Here is a 22709-nt window from a genome sequence, read left to right as displayed (position 1 = left end):
TGGGTTTAGCCTGGTATAGGGACTCATACTAAATGCTGTCTTTTGCAAGCAGTAGCCATATTATCCTGAAAACAGTGTTTTGTTTTTCTCAGTTTTGTGTACATATTTATTTTCTATATATTTTTATCTTAATGCAGAGACCAGCCTTATATCTGGAAGCTAAAACACCAAAACTGTTGGGGGACCAATACTTTTGCACAGTATTTTATATAGTAAGCCGAAAAAAAAAATAAATACTCATTGGCCACTTTATTAGGTACACCTTACTAGTACCGGGTTGGACCCGTTTTTGCCTTCAGAACTACCTTAATCCTTTGTGGCATAGATTCAACAAGGTACTGGAAATATTCCTCTGAGATTTTGGTCTATATTGACATGATAGCATCACGCAGTTGCTGCAGATTTGTCGGCTGCACATCCATGATGCGAATCCTCCGTTCCACCACATCCCAAAGGTGCTCTATTGCAGTGGTTCTCAAACTGTGATACCTGTACCACTAGAGGTACACGGAGGAATCAAATATGTCATATGTACATGCTACATATATTTCAAAAATTATCAAAAATGATTTATATATCAATGTGATGACATATAGCCTATTTATGAGGTCCAAGCAACATCTCAAGGTTTTGATGAATAGGCTACAATATGTTAATACTTCACATTTAAGTACAGGAGTTTTTTTTTTTACTTTTTAAGAACAGTAGTCTAACCTTTTTTAACTTTTAAAAGCACATTTGAATTTAAACGCTGATGTTTTATTTTGTTTGTTGTTGTTTTTTTTTACATATAAGCACAGTACAGTTGTAATGTTCAAAGTATTTATAATGTTTAAAGTGGCTGATAATAATAAATATTCTTAATAATAGGAATTAATCTGCTACGTTTTTGAACTGTACAGAGCTGTAGCTTCTATATTGGGCCTACTACACTACTGTATTTCAGTACTGCTCATTATGGTGGTACTTGGAGACAATTTTTTTCTGAGGTTGTACTTTGTGAAAAAAGTTTGAGATCCACTGCTCTATTTGATTGAGATCCAGTGATTGTGGAGGCCATTTGAGTACAGTGAACTCATTGTCATGTTCAACAACCCAGGGCGAGATGATTCTCTGTAAACCCTAGAGATGGTTGTGCATGAAAATCCCAGTAGAACACCAGTTTCTGAAATACTCAGACCAGCCCGTCTGGCACAAACAACCATGCCACGTTCTTCCCCATTCTGATGCTCGGTTTAAACTGCAGCAGATCGTCTTGACCATGTCTACATGCCTAAATGCATTGAGTTCCTGCCATGTGATTGGCTGATTAAAAATTTGCGTTAACTAGCAGTTAAACAGGTGTACCTAATAAAGTGGCCAGTGAGTGCACGTAAACCATCATGTTGATGAGTTGCACTATATCTACTTCAGTTGAGTATGTGATCTTACTGTAATAATAAATATAAAAATACAAGTTTTCATATGAAGATAATACAATATTTGGGTTGAGAATTGAGGCATTTTTCTTTAATTATATAATATTGTAATATAAAAGGCTGAACAATTGAATGAAATCATAAAAGTATTGTCTTCTTACAAAAGTTAAATTTGAACAGAAAAGCCAGGACATAGATGTGTAAACCCATTAAAAAACCCATTTTTTGGGAAATACCCAAAAATATGTATTTCATTGCTTTTATACTTTAGCTAAAATGTTAATCTTGACATTTCTTCGCAAAAAAAAATGTTTTAAAGGGAGGTATGAAAGTCCAAAAAGGTCTTTAAATGAAACACATTTATAATTCAATGTACCAATGCGTCAACAAGCATATCAAAACACAGAAATTTTACATTGAGACACATAAATACAAAACAAGATGTCATGTTTATTTATGTAGGTCAACATAATGGTAAACTATGAACACAATGTCAAACAGCATGTTGACATGATCCAGTTCACAACTTTATTTGAAAAACTTTTGGCCCCAAAAACTTCCATAGTAATGTAAAGCTTCTTTTGGAAACAAACAATTTGCAAGTGAACAGAACAGTTGCTGGTAGAACGCAGAAAAAGTGAGAAGAATTCCTTCAGTGGCTCTGTGAAATGTTGTTTAAAACATATTTGGGACTTCCAAATTTACTCATAGCCCATATTACACACCATATTTTTAAAGTCACACACACACAAGACACAAGACATATTTTGCACTGAAAAACACTAGGTCAAACCAAGTACAATAATAGTCAAAATTATAATTTAAAGAGATCGTCCACCCCAAAATTGAAATTTATTTTTTTGGTTTTACCATGTAAGTCAATGGCAGTTTTTTAAAACAACTTTCAGTATATATCTTCCTTTGTGTTCAACAGAAGAAAGAAACCCAAACAGATCTGGAAAAAGTAAAGGTTGACTATTTATAGATACTGATGACATATTTATAGACAAAAACAACTAAAACAGTCATCAAATGGCCTGCACAGAGTCCAGACCTTAATATACAGTAGTATTATACAGGCAGTATGGGATTGCCTGGACAGATGGGGGGGAAGCAGGAAAAAAAAAAAACATAAATTAGAAGATAAACTTGGGTCTGGTATAAGAACTTTAGCAGGAGCCATTTTATTCTGAAAACAGTGTTTTGTTTTTCTCAATTTTGTGTACATATTTATTTTCTATATATTTTTATCTTAATGCAGAGATCAGTCTTATATCTGGAAGGTCATTAAACTTTGCTAAAACACCAAAACTGTTGGAGGACCAAAAAATGACAGAAGTTAAATTTTTGGGTGAACTATCCCTTTAAACACTGCTTACAAAACACCATGTCAAACAGCAGTGCAAAATGCTCCAGAAAAAGAGCACACTGGCCAAACATCTTGACATGTTTACATAGAAAAACAGCATAAAGATAGTTTAAAGAAAAGTGTGAAAGGCCCCACTATCAATAATCCGTTGAAAAAACGTAAGACGTAAGCTGTCGAATAGGAAATAAACACCTCCAGACATGTTTTTAAAAACTCGTTATTTTAACTTTAGCCCTTTTAGAATAATGCCACGTGCGAGACACCAGCCAGTGCAAGTCAAACACACCGTGATTAGTTTGAAGAGCCCATAAAAAGTTTCTTTGTGAGGAAACAGATCCATATTGTATAAAAGCAATGATGCGTTCTGCTATATCATGACCATTTTTTCTATCAAATGTCATCAGAAGAATTGAAATGGTACGCAAACACTCATAAGCCATATAGTAAAGTCCTAAAATATCAAGCAGCTTAGACATATTACTAAACGTCTAGTTCTGTGCTCCACTTAAGACAGAAAGTCACACAGATTTAGATTTTACACTAGAGGGCATCATTTACTTAAATTACACAACACGATTCTACTTGATGTATCGAGTCATTCTCTAGACCAGTGTTTCCCAAGCCTGTTCCTGAAGGCACACCAACAGTACACATTTTCAACTTTTTCCTAATGAAACACACTGAAATCAACTCCAAAACTTTAGTTAATGGGTCAGATAAGAGAGACATTTAAAATATGTACTGTTGGTGTGCCTCCAGGAACAGGATTGGGAAACACTGCTCTGGAACAGTTGAGGAAAAAAGATTATTGACTGCAATGATGAGTGTATATACCTGAGAGTCACCATCTGCTCACACACTATTAGCATACAATATGTACAATACAGAGTAAATTACTTTACTCCCAGCTCTGCATCACTCAAGTATGAGAACTTAAAAATATATATAAAAACAGCCCACGCTGGCAGAAAGAGATCATTAAAACACACAAACGAGAGACTTTTACAATCCTTATAGACCTGCTAATGTTGCTTAGAGTCATTCCTTCTTTATAATATTGTGCGATTTAAAGTGTCTCTTTAAAATAAGCATAAAATGACTTATCCTGGCTGAGTTTCAGAAGAAGTCCTGGTCTTCTGGATCCAGAAGTTCTGGCTGAGGGGTGTAGGTGACGGGAGGATATGGGCAGATGGTTGGAGGGTATATAGTTGGACTGGGGAGGCTATTTAGGACCGGAGGACTGTTTCCAACTAGCTCGTCTTCACTATTGTCCTCTGCTTCTTCTCTGTGCGACTGGGTGTCGCTGGAGCTGCTGTTGTTGAAGAGCACATTTTCGTAATACGCGCCTCCAAGGCCGTAATGATTCTCATGGTTCTGATGCTCCTCTTGAGTGATGTGACTGCCACAACGGAGAAACTCTGCAAACCTGGACGAAAAGAAAACAATGGGTAAGGAATGGCTGGGGAAAACAGAATAATTTTGAGTTTTTTTCTCAGCTAATTTCATCTTCTGGGTTTAAAATAATCATAGTGCGTATTGTTAAGAAAAAGAGGGACTTTAAAGGCCATAAAGTATTTGTTTTGTTTTTTCTTTCATTAAAAAGCTAAAGAGCAACACTAGGTGCATCCCAAATGCATACTTATGCACTATTCTATGCCATTTTGTAGTATAAATAGTTTAAGTAGTGCATTCACACGGAAAACTCTAAAAACAATAAGTCCTCTTTAAATACTCGAATGATGCACTCATTCAATCAGTAAAATGAAGTGTGGACTGTTGGACACTTCACACACTCAAAGCGCTGTTGCTTTGCTCACGTAGTGGAAGGGGCGGAGCTATCAAGCACTCATGTTGGATTATTTTATTTAATTTGGATTGTGAAAGCAAAATCCTCCTACAAGAGTGATTATACCGCCTCCTGATGGTGAATGCAGTTATACTCATGGCAGATATTATTTAGTACTTTGGTCATTCATTTCACTAATTTGGAATCTGTCAAGCATCATCTGGGAAACGGTTTGAATTTCCGCTCAGTAAAAAAACATTAGTGTTCCATTTGGGACGACATTCATACACTGTGCTGTTGAGTGTCTAAGTGCATAAGTACATACTGCATACGTGCATAGTGTATAGTGCGCCATTTGGGAAGCAACTACTGTTACGTTCCTAAATGTGTGTCAGCAGTGAGGTCCCATGAGCAACCTCAAAATATTTTGACATTATAATTTTTTCACTTAAAGGTTCAAGACACTCTGGAGTACTTTTTGAGATTTTAACAGATTTGTGTGTGTTGAGCATCAGTTAAGACAATGTTATCACCAGTCAGCTTTAATTGTGGAGAAAACTGAATAATTTTGAGCTTTTGTCAGCTAATTTCATCTTCTGGGTTTAAAATAATTGTAGCACGAATAAAGTGAAGTGATGATGCGTTGGTTTCTCATTATTATTCATAGCTGAATTTTCTTATCCTATGAGAAGACACTGCTTCTTAATTATTCATGACAGCATGTGCTTTCCAAAGGCAAGGCAGACCTGCCAAGCTGTGAGACCCAATGACTGGGTGAGACCACGTCCGCGGACTCTGCATACGGCATGCAGTATTTAGCCATTCATGAAGGGTCGTATGTGTTTGTTTCCATTATCCACAGAGTTTGTTGCATGTATTTCAAAGCTGTTTGTGTGCAGCAAGAATTTTTGTAGGGAGAGCTGTACGAGTTCCCATTCAGACACATTGCCTATATCCATGCTGTTGTGTTCGCCCATGTTTAAAATCTCCAGATTACTGGCAGGGCTAATGGCTGGACTAGACAGGGAAAGAGACCTGCTCACTGCTATCAACTGTGTCTGCATTCAGACCCGGGATTGAGGAGGAGAAGTCCACCTCATTTATAGTGTTTATATAAACACGATTATCTTTATAATTATATAAATTGTGGTTATGTGCATATGAAATTACGAAAAACATATGTAACAGGAAATTAAATTACTTTTTATTCCTTTGCATTTTAACTTCGTAAACTATAAAATCATGGGTCTCCTCACGGTTTGCGTCTCATTTTGTGAGCCAATTGACAACAGTTGTTTGCTCCCCTCTTTCTCCCCTGCTCTGCCGGCCACGCCCATTCCTCCCTCTGCTCGCAGAGCTCCACGCCCATTATGATGCTTTTTTTTTTTTTAATTCTGAGGTGGACTTGAACAGAAAGAGAGGGGTTTCATGGTCCTTTAAGGCAAGACACGGCACAGAAAAAAATGTTTTTTTCATGCATGTGTTGATTCTGAGATTTTGGTGGGTTTTTTTTCCAGCTAATGTAAAGAAAACATCCAAAACGCACATGATCATTAGTGTCAGTAGATTTCAATTGCAATATAAATTCTAAAAGGCTGCTTTGTCAAATGAGGTTTTTTTTTTCTTCTGCACAGAACCATAAATCTCCACTTCAGGGGCCAGTTGCACCAGCAGTGCGCAGGTTAAAACGTAGCCTATCTGTGACTTAAAGGAAAAGTTACAACTTACACATTACTAAATATTTTTGTGCTTCACCACTGAACTTAGTTTAAACGTAACGCCAACGTTACAACTTAATGTTCACAACATTTTATAAATAACACTTTATTCTAAGTGTTACTTTTTTTTATGCAAGACTTTTGGTAAAAAAAAAAAATAATAATAATATATATATATATATATATATATATATATATATATATATATATATATATATATATATATATATATATATATATATATATATATATATATATATATATATATATATATATATATATATATATATATATAAATAATGAATTATGGAGTGGCATCACGGTGACACAGTGGGTTTCCTCCGGGTTCTCCGGTTTCCCCCACAGGCCAAAGACATGCGCTATAGGTGAATTGGTTAAGCTAAATTGTCCGTGGTGCATGTGTGTTGATGTGAGAGTGTGTATGGGTGTTTCCCAGACAAGGGTTGCAGCTAAAAGGGCTTCCGCTATGTAAAACATATGCTGGAAAAGTTGGCGGTTCATTCCGCTGTGGCCACCCCAGATTAATAAAGGGACTAAGCCGAAAAGAAAATGCATGAATGAATGAATGAATTATGGAGTGATAAAAAAAAATTGTGCTAGAAATTCATAACAATTATTTCATTTCTTTTCTCACTTGCCATAATATGTATTAATAAGTAAAGGAAACTTTGCTTTGTGACACAAGCCACAACATCCTTAATACTTTGATATCTTCAGCTTAAACATGTTTATTTAGATTTATATAAATAAATTACTTTTGTGGTGATCTGAGCCTCAGCACTGTGTCCCATGCAGGAAAGCCAGGTTTGTTACAGTATTCCCGCAGCTCATCCAGAGAAGCTCTGGTGTAAATCTCCCCCTGCTCTCTGTACTCTTCCTCGGTCAGCAGCTTTAGAGGGGGCCGTCTCCTCCTCCGGAACAAAGCCAGGAATGAGTAGAAGAGACTGAAGGCAGAAAGAGTTACTTGAGACATGCAAACAGTTTGGACAGAAGTTAAGAGACCATTTAAAAAGGTTTCATTTCTCTGGATTTCTGGAAAATTTCACTCACACAGCCCCTTTCAGTGGTCACAAATGTAACTGCCAGTGCTACACATTTCTAACCTAAGAATTAACTGGCAAACATGGTCTTTAACTCTGAAACAACAATGCTATGTGCCTCGCGGATTAAAGTTAGGTCCTAATTTCTTTGTATCCACAACATTCATATTACACTCAAAAATGTTGAGCCCTATTTGTGGTGCTTTCCTTACCTGCAAATCCCCATCAGAAGGCTCCAGACCAGGGGCAGAATCTTCCAGCACAACAGAACAGCGACCAATACATAGTAAGCAGGAGGGAACGTGATCCCATAGTAAAGCAACACTATGCCTACTGCTTGCATTGAGCAGGTCATAAAGTTGAGGGTGTGCTTGTTGGTGATGGGACCGTGTTTATAGCACACGGCAAAGCTAAATAAACCAGATATCAGCACATAAACTGCAAAGAAAGATAAAAGAAAAGTCTCTAAATCATTTTAAAGGTAAACTTTGGTATTATCACTCTCACTGCATGCAAACATACATACATGAAACAATAAAAAAAGCATAGTTAATTTGTAGCGAATATAAGAATCTTGTCTGAGCTTGTCTGTCATTCATGCACAGCCCATAAACCAGCAGTAATGATATGTTCAAACAAAGCATGCTCAGTCACAATAGATCTATACATGCTGAAGCAACTGCGCAATACATTTTTGAAGGTATATTTTTCAAATCTATTAATCTTACTAATACCAATCTTTTGAATAAACTGTGTACATGACTCTTCTTGAAACAAAAGTTTCCTGAAAAATATCCTAGCTGTGTTTTCAAAGTAATGGAATATATCAAATAATCATTAAATATTTAAAATAAAATAAATTAATTAAGAATAATAAGAAATTTAAAGGAAATAATAATTTATTAGCTGTAATTTTTTAGGCTGACAATTGGGCTAATCAAAAAAAAAAGCGTATTAGCTGATACTGATATGGCAACCAATACATCATGCAACACTCACAACAAAAAAAACACTCTTTACTAAAAATCTAAATCAAATAAAATCAAATATTGATCATTTAAACTGCAAAGCAATAAAGTTTAGAGTCAGTGCTGACCTACTGTGTCAATGCACCAATGTTGTAATCATTTATCACTAAATAAATATAATTCAACGTTACACGTGGACCATCCATGAGTCATTTTGCTCATTTTTATGATGCTTCCATTATTTATTCAGTTAGTTGTTTTTATTTTGTACTTGACAAGCTTTCATTATGTGTAATCATATGAAAACAAACAAATAAATAAATACTTAACTATTCGGAAGAAAAAGTGTGGAGGCATTATACTAACAATGCTATGTTTACATGACAACAATGTAGCCAAATACAGAAACATTTTCCCTTGCGTTTTAAAAAAAGATTCACATTTAGATGACAACGTTTTCAAAATGATCCACGTTAAAAATGATCCACTGCTCCGGGTGCATGTGCTTTCACTGCTGTATGTGTGCACTTGTATGGGTTAAATGCAGAGCACATTTATTTAGAGTATGGGCCACCATAATTGGCCACATGACAACTTTCACTTCACTTATTTACACGTCAATGAAAATGGCTAAAAACACCGTATTACATATGTCAGTCTAGTATTTGGTGCTGTTATCATGTTAGTAAACAGAATCTGTAGGTAAGTGATGACTTGCAGTTGGTGGCTCTGTGCTGGTGTGAAAAAACACACTTTAATGTGTGTGTAAGATGCGTCTCTGCTGTTGGTTGTAATATGAAGTAAATCTAAACTTTGCTGATAAAGCATTAGCAAACACTTGAGCAACAAAAACACTACCACATGGTCCGCCACTGTTTTGTGTTTGTTCGCAGTTGCACTCTACATTCCCCTAAACACGTACTATGCTCAAGTATCACGGCATCAATTTCAAAGATGTTAGTTTTCAGGTTTAAATACAGACACAAAAACTAAAGTGTTTCAAAAATGTCTGATTTATGCATAAAAAAAACTCCAGTTTTTGGCTGAAAAGGTTGTCATTAGGCCTGTCACGATTAAAAAAAAAAGGTGTGTGATAGATTGTGACAGAAATTGTTGCGATAAGCGATGATATTGTCATTTTAAGATAATTTTATGCCACTGATTATAGAATGATTACACAACAGCATAATAATGCAAATAGCTATAAACATTTTCAAGGAACTAAGGCTTTTCATTCTTATGGTATTTTGATTCTGTAATTTGATGTCAAAATTATGTAAATATCCTATTATACAGGTTGTTTTCACATGACGTCATTGATGACGCGTGAAATTCAGATGGAGGGCAGGAAGTGATTCTTCTACATAGTGATCGCTATCAGAACATCAAATTGTTTATGTTTGTTAATAAATGTTTAAATCAGCCAAAATAAGAAATGCCGAACAGCTTTTAAAGACCTCCAAAAGTTTTTGCTCATAAATGGGGGAAATTTCAAGAAACTTTCTGAAAAACAGGAGAAAAAGCGGCATGTAATAAATATTTTAATACATCCATGTGTACAATTGTTTTTGAACGCAATAATTCGTCTGACCATCTTGTTTCGCAATAATCCATGTCTTTACTGGCGTTTTAGTGGAATAAACAACCATAACGTTAAGGTATATATGCGCAGCAGTGGTGAACGTTTGTTGATGGTAAGTTCAAAAGAAATGCAACCCTTGTGACAAAACTACACGGTTATTATTGTGGAGCACTTTTTGCCCCTTACAAAAATAAGTGAATAATACTATAGACTATGCGTTGAATAATTTGTTTATTCTTACAGTTGTGTTGTACCACAGCAACAATATAATCACTAAGTATTTAATATGCTTCCAAACACTTTAGTATTTACTATAGTATTTTTTCATGTAACATAATAGTTTATACAGTATATACCGCATCGATGACAGGCAAATATATTTTAATTTGGTAGAAAACTCAGCCCTCTTCATGATATAAGGATCATGCCCAAAACATATGTGGTTATTTTCTATTTATATCTCCTTTGAAATATGATATAAATCGTAAAAAAATACACTTTCCTCTATGTCTCCCATTCAGCTTTTTACTTTCTGCCCTCCAACTGAATTTTGTGTGTCACCAGAACCACGTAATTTAAAACAACCTATATCCTATTAAATGACCTTTTAAGTAAATGTTTAATTATTAACTTTGACATCAGTGAGGTGAAGTGTCAATGTCCTTGTAAAATGGCTTTAACATTATTTGTGAATTTGTAAATATATCAAATATAATCAAAAATGATAGAGGTCATGTACAAATATCGCACAATAATTCGATATACTGATTATTGAGACAGACTTAGGCTAAAATGTAAAATACAATTTTGTTTTAAAATGGCGTTTCAGAACGAAAACGACTCACGTCCACAATGACATTTCATCTAGTGTTTCTAAAAAGAAAACACTATACCACTGAAAGCGCACATCATGTGACCACACACACACTCTGGCATGCGCTGCAGCGTTTGCGTGTCTGAGCTCCAGGCAGTCAGCAGGTGCTTTGAGCACAGCTCCCCAGGTGAGAGCTGTGCACATCAGACGGTTCATCAAGAATCAACCGCTGGATCTAATCTCACTATATTTATTAAACGTGATATTTAATTTATCTTGTTGTCTATATCTACCGACATATTCCCAGACTTTTTTGAATCTACTTTGAAACTTTTGAATCTATTACTTGTTCTCGAGTAACGTGTTTTGGCTGAGCGCATAGATAAGTTAAAGGTGCAGTAGGTGATTGTCTTCAGAAACATTTTTTTGTTGTGCTGGTTGAAAGTCTCTTCACATTCCAATAGTAATGATTAAAGTAAATGATCTAAATGTATTTATATGTTTTTTTTATATTCTGGGTATGGCATGAGACTAAAAAATGTTCATCCAATTAAAAGAGTGTCGGGTCGACATCTCCCATAATTCTGATACGTAGCCCAAACTGTCTGTCACCAAATGCAGGTTTGAGCTAATGCGCACCTGTTTGTACACAGCTCAGCCATTTTTGCATAGACGTACTGCACGTTCACGAGAGAGAGAGAGAGAGAGAGAGAGAGCGAGCGCTAGAGGTAAAAACATGCTGAATCAATATTGGAGTTACTTTTGCATGCTGGAGGAAGGATGACACCATGGCTGAAGTATTTCTCTTAGACAGGTTATGTTATGTTTTAAAACTATTTTAAGTCACGCAGAGCTGATGTAGATTGGGTTTTTATGAATAAGTTATATGCACAGAAGTGTTGTTCAGCCACTGAAATCTCCTGGCTAAAGATTGATGTGACTATTTTCAGTTTCATAAGGGCCTTTTACAGCATTGATAATGTAGATTTTTATTTAGTTTAACAACAAAACATCAGTAAATAGCGTTATTCTGCTTCATCTTATAGATGGTTTTATACTCACATTGGTTCATTTTTGAACAATGACAACCTGTGACACAATCCCTATATTGTTTACCGCTAGTCTGAATATTCGGTCAGAAATAGCATGCAAGTATGGCTTAGAAATGAGTGTAATAATGAGTGTAATTCCTGCACGCCACCGGCCAAGCTTTAGCTCAACACATGAGAGAGGGTTCTGCTGTCATCTTTAAGGTGCGCGCACTCGTGTTTTCAGGAGGCGTGGCTTTGGCAGGGAAGGGACGGTGTTGCAGAGATTTATGCTAACAGGCTAGCATTGTGGCAGATCACCTACTGCTCCTTTAATATATTAATTTATGTAACCACGTACACTAATTCTGCACAATTGACTGATTGCTTCCTATAATGTATAAACTTATTGTACGTTATACTTTTATGATGGCCCCTATTGATTATTAAAACTGATATTCAGCTAAAGAGACAGGCTATGTTTCGTATGTTTTACAAAAAATTTAGGAGGCAGTTATCTTATAGGCTCCATTTTGTTATAAATATGCATACAGTGAAGATGATGCAGCTACACGATGCCTTAACATTTTTGGTGTCTGTTAAGTTGTTAATATCAAAATAAAAATAGGCAGTTCCTTATATCATGTTTTTATTTTATTGTTAAGATAGTGAAACAACGTAGCCAGGGTGATGCGAATGACGTTATAAATTACATTGTTCCCTTTGAAGATTCATCCGATGTGTTCACGGGAGTTTGTTTTCCATATCAAACTTGCTTTAAATGAAAACTCACTTTAAAATGAAGACGGCCTCTTCAGCGTTTCCGAATCACTCGTAGTGTGGACGGAAGGCGTAACCAAAACTTAAAGCGAAAACATATTAGTGAAAACGGGGCCTTAGTTCATCATGTAAACGGCTCCTCAGCAAATGACAAAATCTTAATTTTTGCGTTAACCATTTCAATAATGTTACTATAACTCTCTAAAAACAATAAAAGAAAGAATGAAAAAACAAAGATGAAATAAAAGGAAATAAGCAGACACACTCTGGGGCTGTAATCCTCCCAAAGCCTTTTTGTTTAAGCATAAAAAATCAATGTTCCAGCGGTACTGCGGCTTCTTTCCCTTAATCTTAATATGCCTGTGGTTCTCGCATTCAAACACTGATGCATTTACATACTGCGAGTGCTTGAAGAGGGAAATTGATTTGGCAGAGAATAGAGTCTATTGAGCAGTCAAGAGGCAGTCGTTTCAGCATTTCGAAATACTTGGCCCTCATATTATAACACTAACTGAGCCAAGATATACGATACAAAAGGTGAATCTCAATCTGCTCCAGACTGTTACTACGCATTGCTGGAGCGCTGATGAAACGTACAGCGAGAGAGTGGAGGGATAATCTGACTAAACGACATGCGCAGTAATTATTCTATTGTAGAAAGAACACGTCAAGCAAATTAACAGACAACACGTGGCATTCGGGCTGACATGCACGACTTTACAAAAGGTACGTTTGAAAGACCATTTATTAACATTAGCGAAGGCTTACTGTCTGGTGTAATTGGATGAAGAGATGATTGCAAAGGGAAACAGGGCAAGATGGGTTGTAATAGAAAGGTTGCCTAGTTACCCAGTAATTCCATCCAGTGCTCAGTCACAATGTCGTCCCATTCATTTAACACCTTCTGCATCCCAATGTAGGACAGACCAGAGCCAGCGCCCAACAACACCAGAAACAGCCCTCGCTGGTGGGAAAAATGCAGAGATGTGTTTGAAATCGCTCACTTGTTCACTCATTCACTAAAGCCTACATAGTGTAAAGCAGTTGAGTGGACTATATCAAAAAAGAGGAAACTAAATTAAAAGTGAGCCAGACACCGCTCCAATCATGTGATGTATGCTTTTTGGCTTTATGAATTGAATTTTTGTGTGTCATGCTATTTATTAATTTTTTATGATATTAAAAAAACACTATTTTCACATTTATTTGTTTATAAATATGTAAATATAGTGTTCAACATAAATGAATACACCCCTTAGAGATTCCTCTTTTAAAATGTATATTTTCTTTAGCACAGGTGTCAAACTTAGATCCAACCCTGCTTCAACATGCTTACTTGTAGGTTTCAAACAAGACTCAAGTATTCAATTAGTTTTATCAGGTGTGTTTAATTCGGGTTATAGCTAAACTGTGCAGAGCTGTGGTCCTCCAGGAATTGAGTTTGACACCTTTGTTCAATAGGATGCTATACAAGAAGTATATATACACTAGATTAGTCAGTCCCAAAGCTAAAACTGGAACTAATGGAGCAAAAATAACTTCATGGTGCAAACATTTGAGTACTCCAATTAATATTTTTATTTGAAAAACATCAAATACAATTTAAATAGGAAAGCAAAAAATGTTTGCATTTTGTCATTTAGAATTTTGCAATACCCAATTTGAATTTAAAGTAGGTCTATAATGCAAAAATTACTTTTATAAGGATTTTCAACACAGTTGTGTGGCAACAGTGTGTGAATATAGCCAGCCTCTAATTGTAAAAATTAATAAACAATTTTTTTTTATAATCACACTTTATAAAAACAGTCTACAGAAACACCTTGCATGCCATCATAATGTTAGTCCTGTTTTTGAATCTGCTACTATGCCGATGCATCAGTGTTTGTAGCTCCACCCTCTTTTGTAAAAAGGGCTGGAAGCACAACCTCATTTAAATTTAAAGTGACAGTGACCAAAATGCCACAATTTGGGCCAAAGCCTAAAAAGGGCAATTTAAAAGAGTTATAAAACAATTACTTGTGGGACATTTTGAGCTGAAACCACACACACACACGCACAAAATTATACTTTCTGGAAAAAAAAAAAAACTCATTCTGTGTGATATACAAGCTTTTTAAGAAACGAGGACCTCAGCAATCTCCTCATATTTCACCACCTTCTTGTAATACCTGTGTCATTGTGCCAGATTTTTGTACTGATGTCACAAAAACATGTACACACACACACACACACACACACACACAATTTACATCTTGTAAAAATAGGCATATTAGGTTTCCTTTAAATGTGTTTTCCTTCTATTTCTATAGATTTTAGGTGACCAAACTCTTATTTTACTTTGATAAAACGGTTTTGAATAAGTGCACCAAAATATACATTGTCTATATTCACTGAGAAATAGATCCAAATATTCATTTTTAAAGGGGGTGTACTCATTTATGCTGTGCACTGTATAACACAGTAAATAATAATAATAATAATAATAAGGAAATAACAATGCATTAACTAATGTTTCAGGTTGATTATTGGATGAGTAAAAAAAGGTTATTGTCTGATGCTGATATGGCAACCGTGATATGGCATCATGCATTATATTCACAGAAAACAAACACTCTTTACTTCAGCTCTAAAATCAAATACTGATTATTTAAAGCTCAAAGCAATAAAGTTTAGAGTCAGTGCCAACTAGTCAAAATAATATAAGAGATAACTTAAGAACGCACACAAGTGTATGAACATACATTATTTATTATTTTCTGTGACTCCAAAGGTAATCATGGCCTAAATTATGAATGACATTCGCAGCATTAAGTCAGCTGTGCGTCCTCTTATACACTTTCACCACCTTATGATGGACTTTAGGAAATGGCAAGCTCAAAATAAAAGAGGATTGTGAGTAAAACTTAGTGAATGGATGTAGGCAATGAAGGGGTTTAATCATAATTTAGACACTGCTACAAAATGGCAGACTTCTGCATTATACATTGGACAGGGAGTGGTTTTAAACACAGCTCTCGTGAATGCACTGCAAATATATCTGCAATTGATTGCACTTTTCTGATACATGCCTAGAGCTGCGTGTGTCTCCACCTCTCTTTATCTTTAATCTCATCAGCAGTCAGAATGACAGGCTTAAACTCAAACTACTTATCCAACATGTTTGATCGGTGAGGAAACGAGATACTGTGTGCGATCAGGATAAAAGTTGTGACGCAAGTATTACACACCTTTGGTACGAAGTTTCGGAGCAAGAGCGTCAGGAAGACAAATGTGGCAATGATTCCTAGCGAAACGCCGGTGGTGTAGAAAAACAGTGAGCTCCTGGAAAATATAAAGATTGAGTCAGATGAATAGGTTTTAACCACAAATGTAAAGTCTGCCATTATTTACTCACTCTCGTTTTGATCACAGTCTACATGCCGTTACTCTTTCCCACATGGAATACAAAGGGAGAGTTTTTAAGAAATGTTCTCATGTTTGCACAATAATTAGTACAGCAAAAATTAAAATAAAAACTGCACAATAAGCGCTACATAAAATTAGTCCATATTAGGCCAGTCACATACGTTTTGTGCTGGTTTGTCGATAAACTATTAAACTTGTGCAATAAACTATTAAGTTGGCTTGCTTGATATTTATCACCGGCCACTTTATTAGGTACAACTGCTCGTTAATGCAAATTTTTAATTAGCATGGCAGCAACTCAATGCATTTAGGCATGTAGACATGGTCAAGACGATCTGCTGCAGTTCAAACTGAGCATCAGAGTGGGGAAGAAAGTTGATTTAAGTGACTTTGAACGTGGCATGGTCCATCCCTTTATGACCAGTCTACCCATCTTCTGATGGCTACTTCCAGCAGGATAACGCATCTTGTCATAAAACGCGAATCATCTCAGACTAGTTTCTTGAACATGACAATGAGTTCACTGTACTCAAATGGCCTCCACAGTCACCAGATCTCAATCCAATAGACCACCTTTGTGATGTGGTGGAATGTGACATTCGCATCATGGATGTGCAGCCAAAAAATCTGCAGCAACTGAGTGAAGCCATCATGTCAAACTGGACCAAAATCTGAGGAATATTTCCAGAACCTTGTTGAATCTATGCCACAAAGGATTAATGCAGTTCTGAAGGCAAAAGGGGGTCCAACCCGGTACTAGTAAGGTGTACCTAATAAAGTGGCCGGTGAGTGTATACATACTACAAACATTTACTATCAAATAATTAAAATCCTTTTTATATTATCTTTGAAGCCAAGCAAACCTAAATGTAAATTAAATAAATAAATAAGTAAAAACTCAATAATTAGAGCAATTTCTCCTCTTCCCATCTTATGTCATAAACTATGTAAAACATTAAGAACTAAAAATCTTTGGAACAACATGAACGTTAATTGTAAAAATGGAGTGCTTTTGACCCTTGCTTTACTTATAAATGATTACAAATATATTCAGAGAGCACAAGCAGGTATAACTTGATACTGAGGTGGCATATTTTGCATTTAGATGTAGATACACGTTTACATTTTCTTATCAAAGCTATCTTGTGGCTTCAGAAGACTAAAAATATACCACACAATCAGCCAGCTTTTAATTTGCTTTCTTTTTTCTGTCTCTTTTAGAGTTTCAGATGGGGTTACTAAGCCTGTCACAATATTTTTTTTTGTTGTACGATATAAAGCACCAAAATATATTGCGATAATATACAATATTGTCATTTTAAGACATTTCATTTCATCTAATGCCAGAATGACAATTTATTATCATCACAATGCAAGTACACTCTTTCAACGAGTTTCATTTAATTATTAACAATTTAATAAATAGGCATTGGAATCAGAATTTGAAAACGCAGATCCTAAATAAATAATAATAAAATCTTAACAAAAGAATGCAAGGTGAAACGTAACAGAGGCTGTGATATCTTCTACAGACCTATTTTCAGTTGTCAGACACCCAAATGAAAATATACTATAACACCACCAATAGAGATAGAGATGCTGCACAATCATACAAGAGTTTTTTGATCAACGTAAGGGTGAATAAATAATTACATAATTTTAAACAATTTGTGGAGCACATTTCCTTTAAATGTAGTCATTTTAATGATAAACTATCTTATCTCAAGTTAATGTGCAAAGACAAGTGTGGTGGGTGTAATAATAAAAAAAACGAAAACTTGATCGGAATTAAATCTCACACTCTGCTGTTGTTGTTGTTTTCAACATGACAACATCTAAACTAGAGCTAAATTGCCACTTACCTGCATATGTTTCTGGCTCCGAAAAACAGTACCAGCCCACACACGAAAAGCAGGAAGCACATTCTGTTTAACCCTGTAATAGAAAATAAACTATGGTGATTCAGTGCCCGAGTCCTCTATATAAGAATAAAGCGTGAGTGAAGCAGTTGCTCACTTTTGTTGGAGACGTGTAGTGTGTATTCAGTATTGCTTCTAGGCGATTTGATCATGAAGCAGATATCAACATCAACCAGAGGAATCTCCAAAGACGTCTCTCTTTGGACAGTGGATGGCCAGTAGTGTTCAACAAAGCAGTTCATAACCGTCAGAAGATCATCCGGATGGTGGCAATTTATGGTCTCCATTGGGAATACAACAACAACAACGTCCACATCGCTCGTCACGTTTACCTGTAAACAGTATGTTGTGCTTTATCAATGCTCAATTTAAAAGAGTTAAAGAACACTACAATGATTGGAAATAGACTAGTTTTACAAGTCCTATACAGTTAAAGAGATGAGTTTTGTCATTTTTTAATCCTTTCAGCCGATCTTCGCATCTAGCGAGAGCACCTTTAGCTTAGCTTAGCATAAATCATTGAATCGAACTAGACCATTAGAATCTTGATTAAAAAATTTTTGAAAAAGACTTATAATTATTCCTATTTAAAGCTTGACTCTTCTATTTTCTAGGTCGATATGGCTAGGAACTAGGAATTCTCAGTCTGACGTGATAACCAAGGAACTTTGCTGCCGTAAAATAGTCGCTGCGTAATATCATTGTGCCTGCTGCAGCCGTGATACGACAGCAAAGTTCCTTGATTATTACGCTAGAATGAGAGTATAGTTAATGGCCATATTTAAATTGAAATTGTTTTTAAATAGAATTTTATGAATGAGATGCTAATGGTCTAATATGTATTAATGGTTTATGCTAAGCTAAGCTAAAAGTGCTTCCACAAGAGATCGACTGAATGGATTCAAAAATGGTAAAACTCAAATGCTCAAGTCTAGGTGACTTGTAAAATGAGAGCACTACCAAAAAAGTGGAGTGTTCCTTTTAAAACCCTCAACCCATATTTTTTTCCCATCATTTACCCTTTGCATATAATAAAAAAAACACTCTACAGCAAGAGTAACTAATTGGATAGAAAGACATGATATATTACCTTGAAGGTGGACCAGATGTCCTTCCATTTGATTACTGTACCAGGGCTGTAACAGAAGCATCGACTCCCAGAATACCAGTGTGCACTGTCTCCTTTCACATCAGTGCAATCTGTCAGGATCAGAATTACACCTCTGCTTTAATTTTGAGATGTCAAAGACAGTACAGAATCATCCACACACACAAAAAAGTCTATAGAAGAGCTTCTGCCCACAGACTGAAATCATCCTAATCACTGCACTAATGATACTGCTGCATCTTCACTTTCCAAAAGCAACATGTACACATTGTGGTTGCTTACATTTAGCTGTACTAATAATGCAATTTATGTTGCTCATTAAAAAATGAACATTGATTTGATTTCACAAACCAGAGATTCATAGTTAATTAAATGATAAATAAATGCACAACTGAATTATTTATTTTGATAATGAAATAAATAAAAAGCCATACATCAGATAACTGCAAGCAAATCATTTGTTAGATTGAAATATTAAGTTAAAATCTAAAATAGTGTCAAGTAAATATATTAGGTTAAATATTTCAGCAACCACTTGTATATTTTTAACCATAAAAACACTGCACATGCTTGTTACTGTTATTTTACTCTTTATATTAAGTTCTTCAGTGTTGCTTCTGTAGAAAAGTCAGTGAAATTTGTGACCCCATACTCAGGTTTTTGCTTTACATGTCAAAGCATTCAGAAACATTACAAAAGCTGTTAATCAACTGACATCTTATGAATAACCAAGGGTCATAATTGCAACTAAAACTCAATGTTTTATTGAATTAAAAATATATACATCACATTCACGAATATTTTGTTTTTTTTTGTAACTCGCATCACTTTAATATAAAGTAAATATGCTATTGTCGTCATAAAGACAAGCCGCAGGGAAAAAATGGGGCCATATGGACTAAAAATTAGATCTCACAGACATGTCAATTGACCAAAATATTGACAACGTGAAGATCCTGAAACAGTTAATGAATGACTTTTCTGTCAGTGTAAAATTAGTATCAGAGACTACACGTCCACATAAAATGTTCTTGTTGAAATGATTGCTCACGATTATTATATTATGATTACTTACTTTCTTCAGTTGAACCATAATGCTTGCCTTTTTCTACTACGGAAGTCAACGATTACAGATTTTTAGCTTTCTTCAAAATATCTTCTTTTGTGTTCAACAGAAGATACTTTATAACAACATTTACATTATAAAAGTTACAAAGTTATAAAATTTGTTATAAAGTTGTTTATAACAACTTTAAGAAGAGTAAATTGTAATTTTTGGGTGTATTATCGCTTTTAATAGATTTACTAACATGAACAGTGAGAAAGCACTACATTTGTTATAAAATTTATGTTAATGTTAGTTTAAAAACAAACTTTATTGGTTATTATAAGCTCTATCAAATAAAACGTTTGCTAATGCATCAGTAAGAATATTTTTAAATGACAATTCCAAAAGTTTAAATTAAAATGATTTTTGAGGTATCCAAGATAACAATATGCTTCTTTATTATGATTCTTTATCATATTATACAATATAGGCATGGGACGATAACCGTTTTCAAGGTATACCACGGTTTGAAAAAGTCATAAGGTACCGTTCTTAAGGTATATGTAAGTTTTTTTATGCTGTTTTTAAAATGTTTTTTTAGGAACTCCAAAAGTAAAGATATCCAAAGATGCCATTTTAAATTGCAAAGAAATCTGTTTTGGAACAAAAGAATACAGCAGAAGTCAATGATTCATTTGAATTATTTAGCCCAACATGTTTACTGCTCCAAAATACTTAAAATGTTTTGTGTTCAAATGGGGAATGAATTGTACCTAGACATTTAAAAAGAATAAATTTTAGAGCAATAATCACAATACCGGGAAACCGTGATATTTTTATAAAAGAATATCATACCATCAAAATCTTATACCGGCCCATGCCTAATACAATATCGCCATGTCTATCAAAAAGACAGCAAACTAGGGCTGCACAATATATATTGCTTCAACATCAATATCACAATGTGCACAATGAGCTGGTTTTATATTTGCACATTCTGATTTTAATAAAACGGTAAAGCTGAATTTTAAAAGGCTAAGATTAATTATCATGAGGTACTGTTATGAGCACATTGTACATTATATTATTTATGACTGTAACCACATTTGACAACATTTGTGTCCATTCTAAATTTAGATTAAAAAATTGTGGTATTTTTAAGTGCGCACGATAACAATATCATGCATTATTCAATATCAGCACATGTCTATCAGAGAGACTGCAAACCTTAACACTGTAAAAAAAATGCTGGGTTCCACACAATCTGTGTTGGGACAACATTTAGGAATTAAGTGAACTTATTAGTTTTTACAAGTTTAAGTGGAATGAACATAAAACAATTAAGTTGTCCTAAAGAACTCATGAATTGTGTTGTTTCAGCTCATTTAAATAAGTAGAACAAACAGCACACAATTTTCTGACTGTAAATTTAGATAAGAAGAGGTTAGATAAGAAGAGGTTAGAAGGATTAGGATGAGATTACAGACAAACAAGTTATATTTACTTATTTTTAAATTGACACTTAAAAGAATCTTACTCATTAAAACAGCAGTTAAATGCCATTTATATTATAAATGTAAAACACGATCATCTAAAAGACTTACTTTCATGTAACATGTTTTCTTCTGTACTTTTACTTTAGAATGTCAAAAAAATGATAACTTTATAACATTTTACAAAAACAAAAGTCACCTATTACGAAAAAACGACAATTTAGACAAGATTACTTGTATAAATCCTCATTCACACTCTTCAATGTTTTAAGTAACGTCCAAAGTTCAAGTGAGCTAAAGCTGGTTTTATATTAGCATATTTGGATTTTAATACAACGGTAAAGCTGAATTTTAAAAGGTTAGGATAGCTTAATTATCGTGAGGTAAGTTACTGTTATGAGCACAATGTATATTATATTATACATACAACTGTAACTACATTTGACAACATTTGTTCATTTCAGAGTTTACGTTTAGTTATACGTAAAAATTGCTTACAGCTGTGATTTCCTTACATTCAAAACTCACAACTAAAACAGTAGAATCACCCTTCATACACAGTGTAAACGTTTTGTAAAGTGACTAATGCTTGTTTACGTTGTTGTCTGTTTAGCATGTGACTCAAATCATTTACCTGCGTATGAATATCCTCTGTTTCCTTCAGCGCTTTGCCAGTAAGCGCATAATACAGTTAAAATAAGTATAAAAGCAGTTAGCTTCTCCATGTTTTGTTACGCTTGGTTTTAAATGGATTAATTAGACAGACTAGGCAGGGTAATGATTAGCCCGCCAAGCTAACGTGAGCTAAGCTAATGTTTTCGGTTTCAAATTCGGTGGGCTTCGGGTAACCTAGACCTGACTAACAGTTTCGGAGTAAATGATCGCTTTTGATTTTGAAGTTACTTAAACATAATAGGTAGATGTTTTAATATTTTGTTATAAAACAACTAAGTTACATCAATGATCACGCTTAAAGCCTGTTTGAAAGCTTAAATATGCTTGATAAAGTTAGCATGGCGTTAAGTGTTTGACTAGTCAGGTCTTAAGCCGCAGTCAAAGGTTTGAAAGTAAACAAACGTGTAATTTATCTAGTTCGTGTTTTTATTCATTCATTCATTCATTTTCCTTTGGCTCTTTATTCATCAGGGGTCGCCACAGTGGAATGAACCGCCGACTTATCCAGCATATGTTTTACACCAGCGGATGCCC

At 34.9% G+C, this 22709-nt stretch overlaps 1 protein-coding gene across 1 annotated transcript; it reads right to left on the bottom strand.

Annotated features, from left to right (window-relative positions):
- Nucleotides 1-1848: 1848 nt before the first annotated feature.
- On the bottom strand, nt 1849-22321 carry nemp2 (nuclear envelope integral membrane protein 2). The gene is made up of 9 exons (XM_056465764.1): nt 22135-22321; nt 18942-19051; nt 17949-18183; nt 17795-17867; nt 15755-15848; nt 13374-13488; nt 7565-7790; nt 7068-7256; nt 1849-4213 (listed from the first exon to the last, which is right to left on the bottom strand). The coding sequence occupies exons 1-9, from the start codon at nt 22223-22225 to the stop codon at nt 3904-3906; spliced, it is 1443 nt and encodes a 480-aa protein (XP_056321739.1). The 5' UTR covers nt 22226-22321; the 3' UTR covers nt 1849-3903.
- Nucleotides 22322-22709: the final 388 nt, after the last annotated feature.

This window comes from Danio aesculapii, chromosome 9 (genome assembly GCF_903798145.1).
Source record: "Danio aesculapii chromosome 9, fDanAes4.1, whole genome shotgun sequence".
Lineage (NCBI taxonomy): Eukaryota > Metazoa > Chordata > Actinopteri > Cypriniformes > Danionidae > Danio > Danio aesculapii.
The sequence above is the reverse complement of the archived record's forward strand: the minus strand, read 5'-3'. Positions and strand labels throughout refer to the sequence as shown.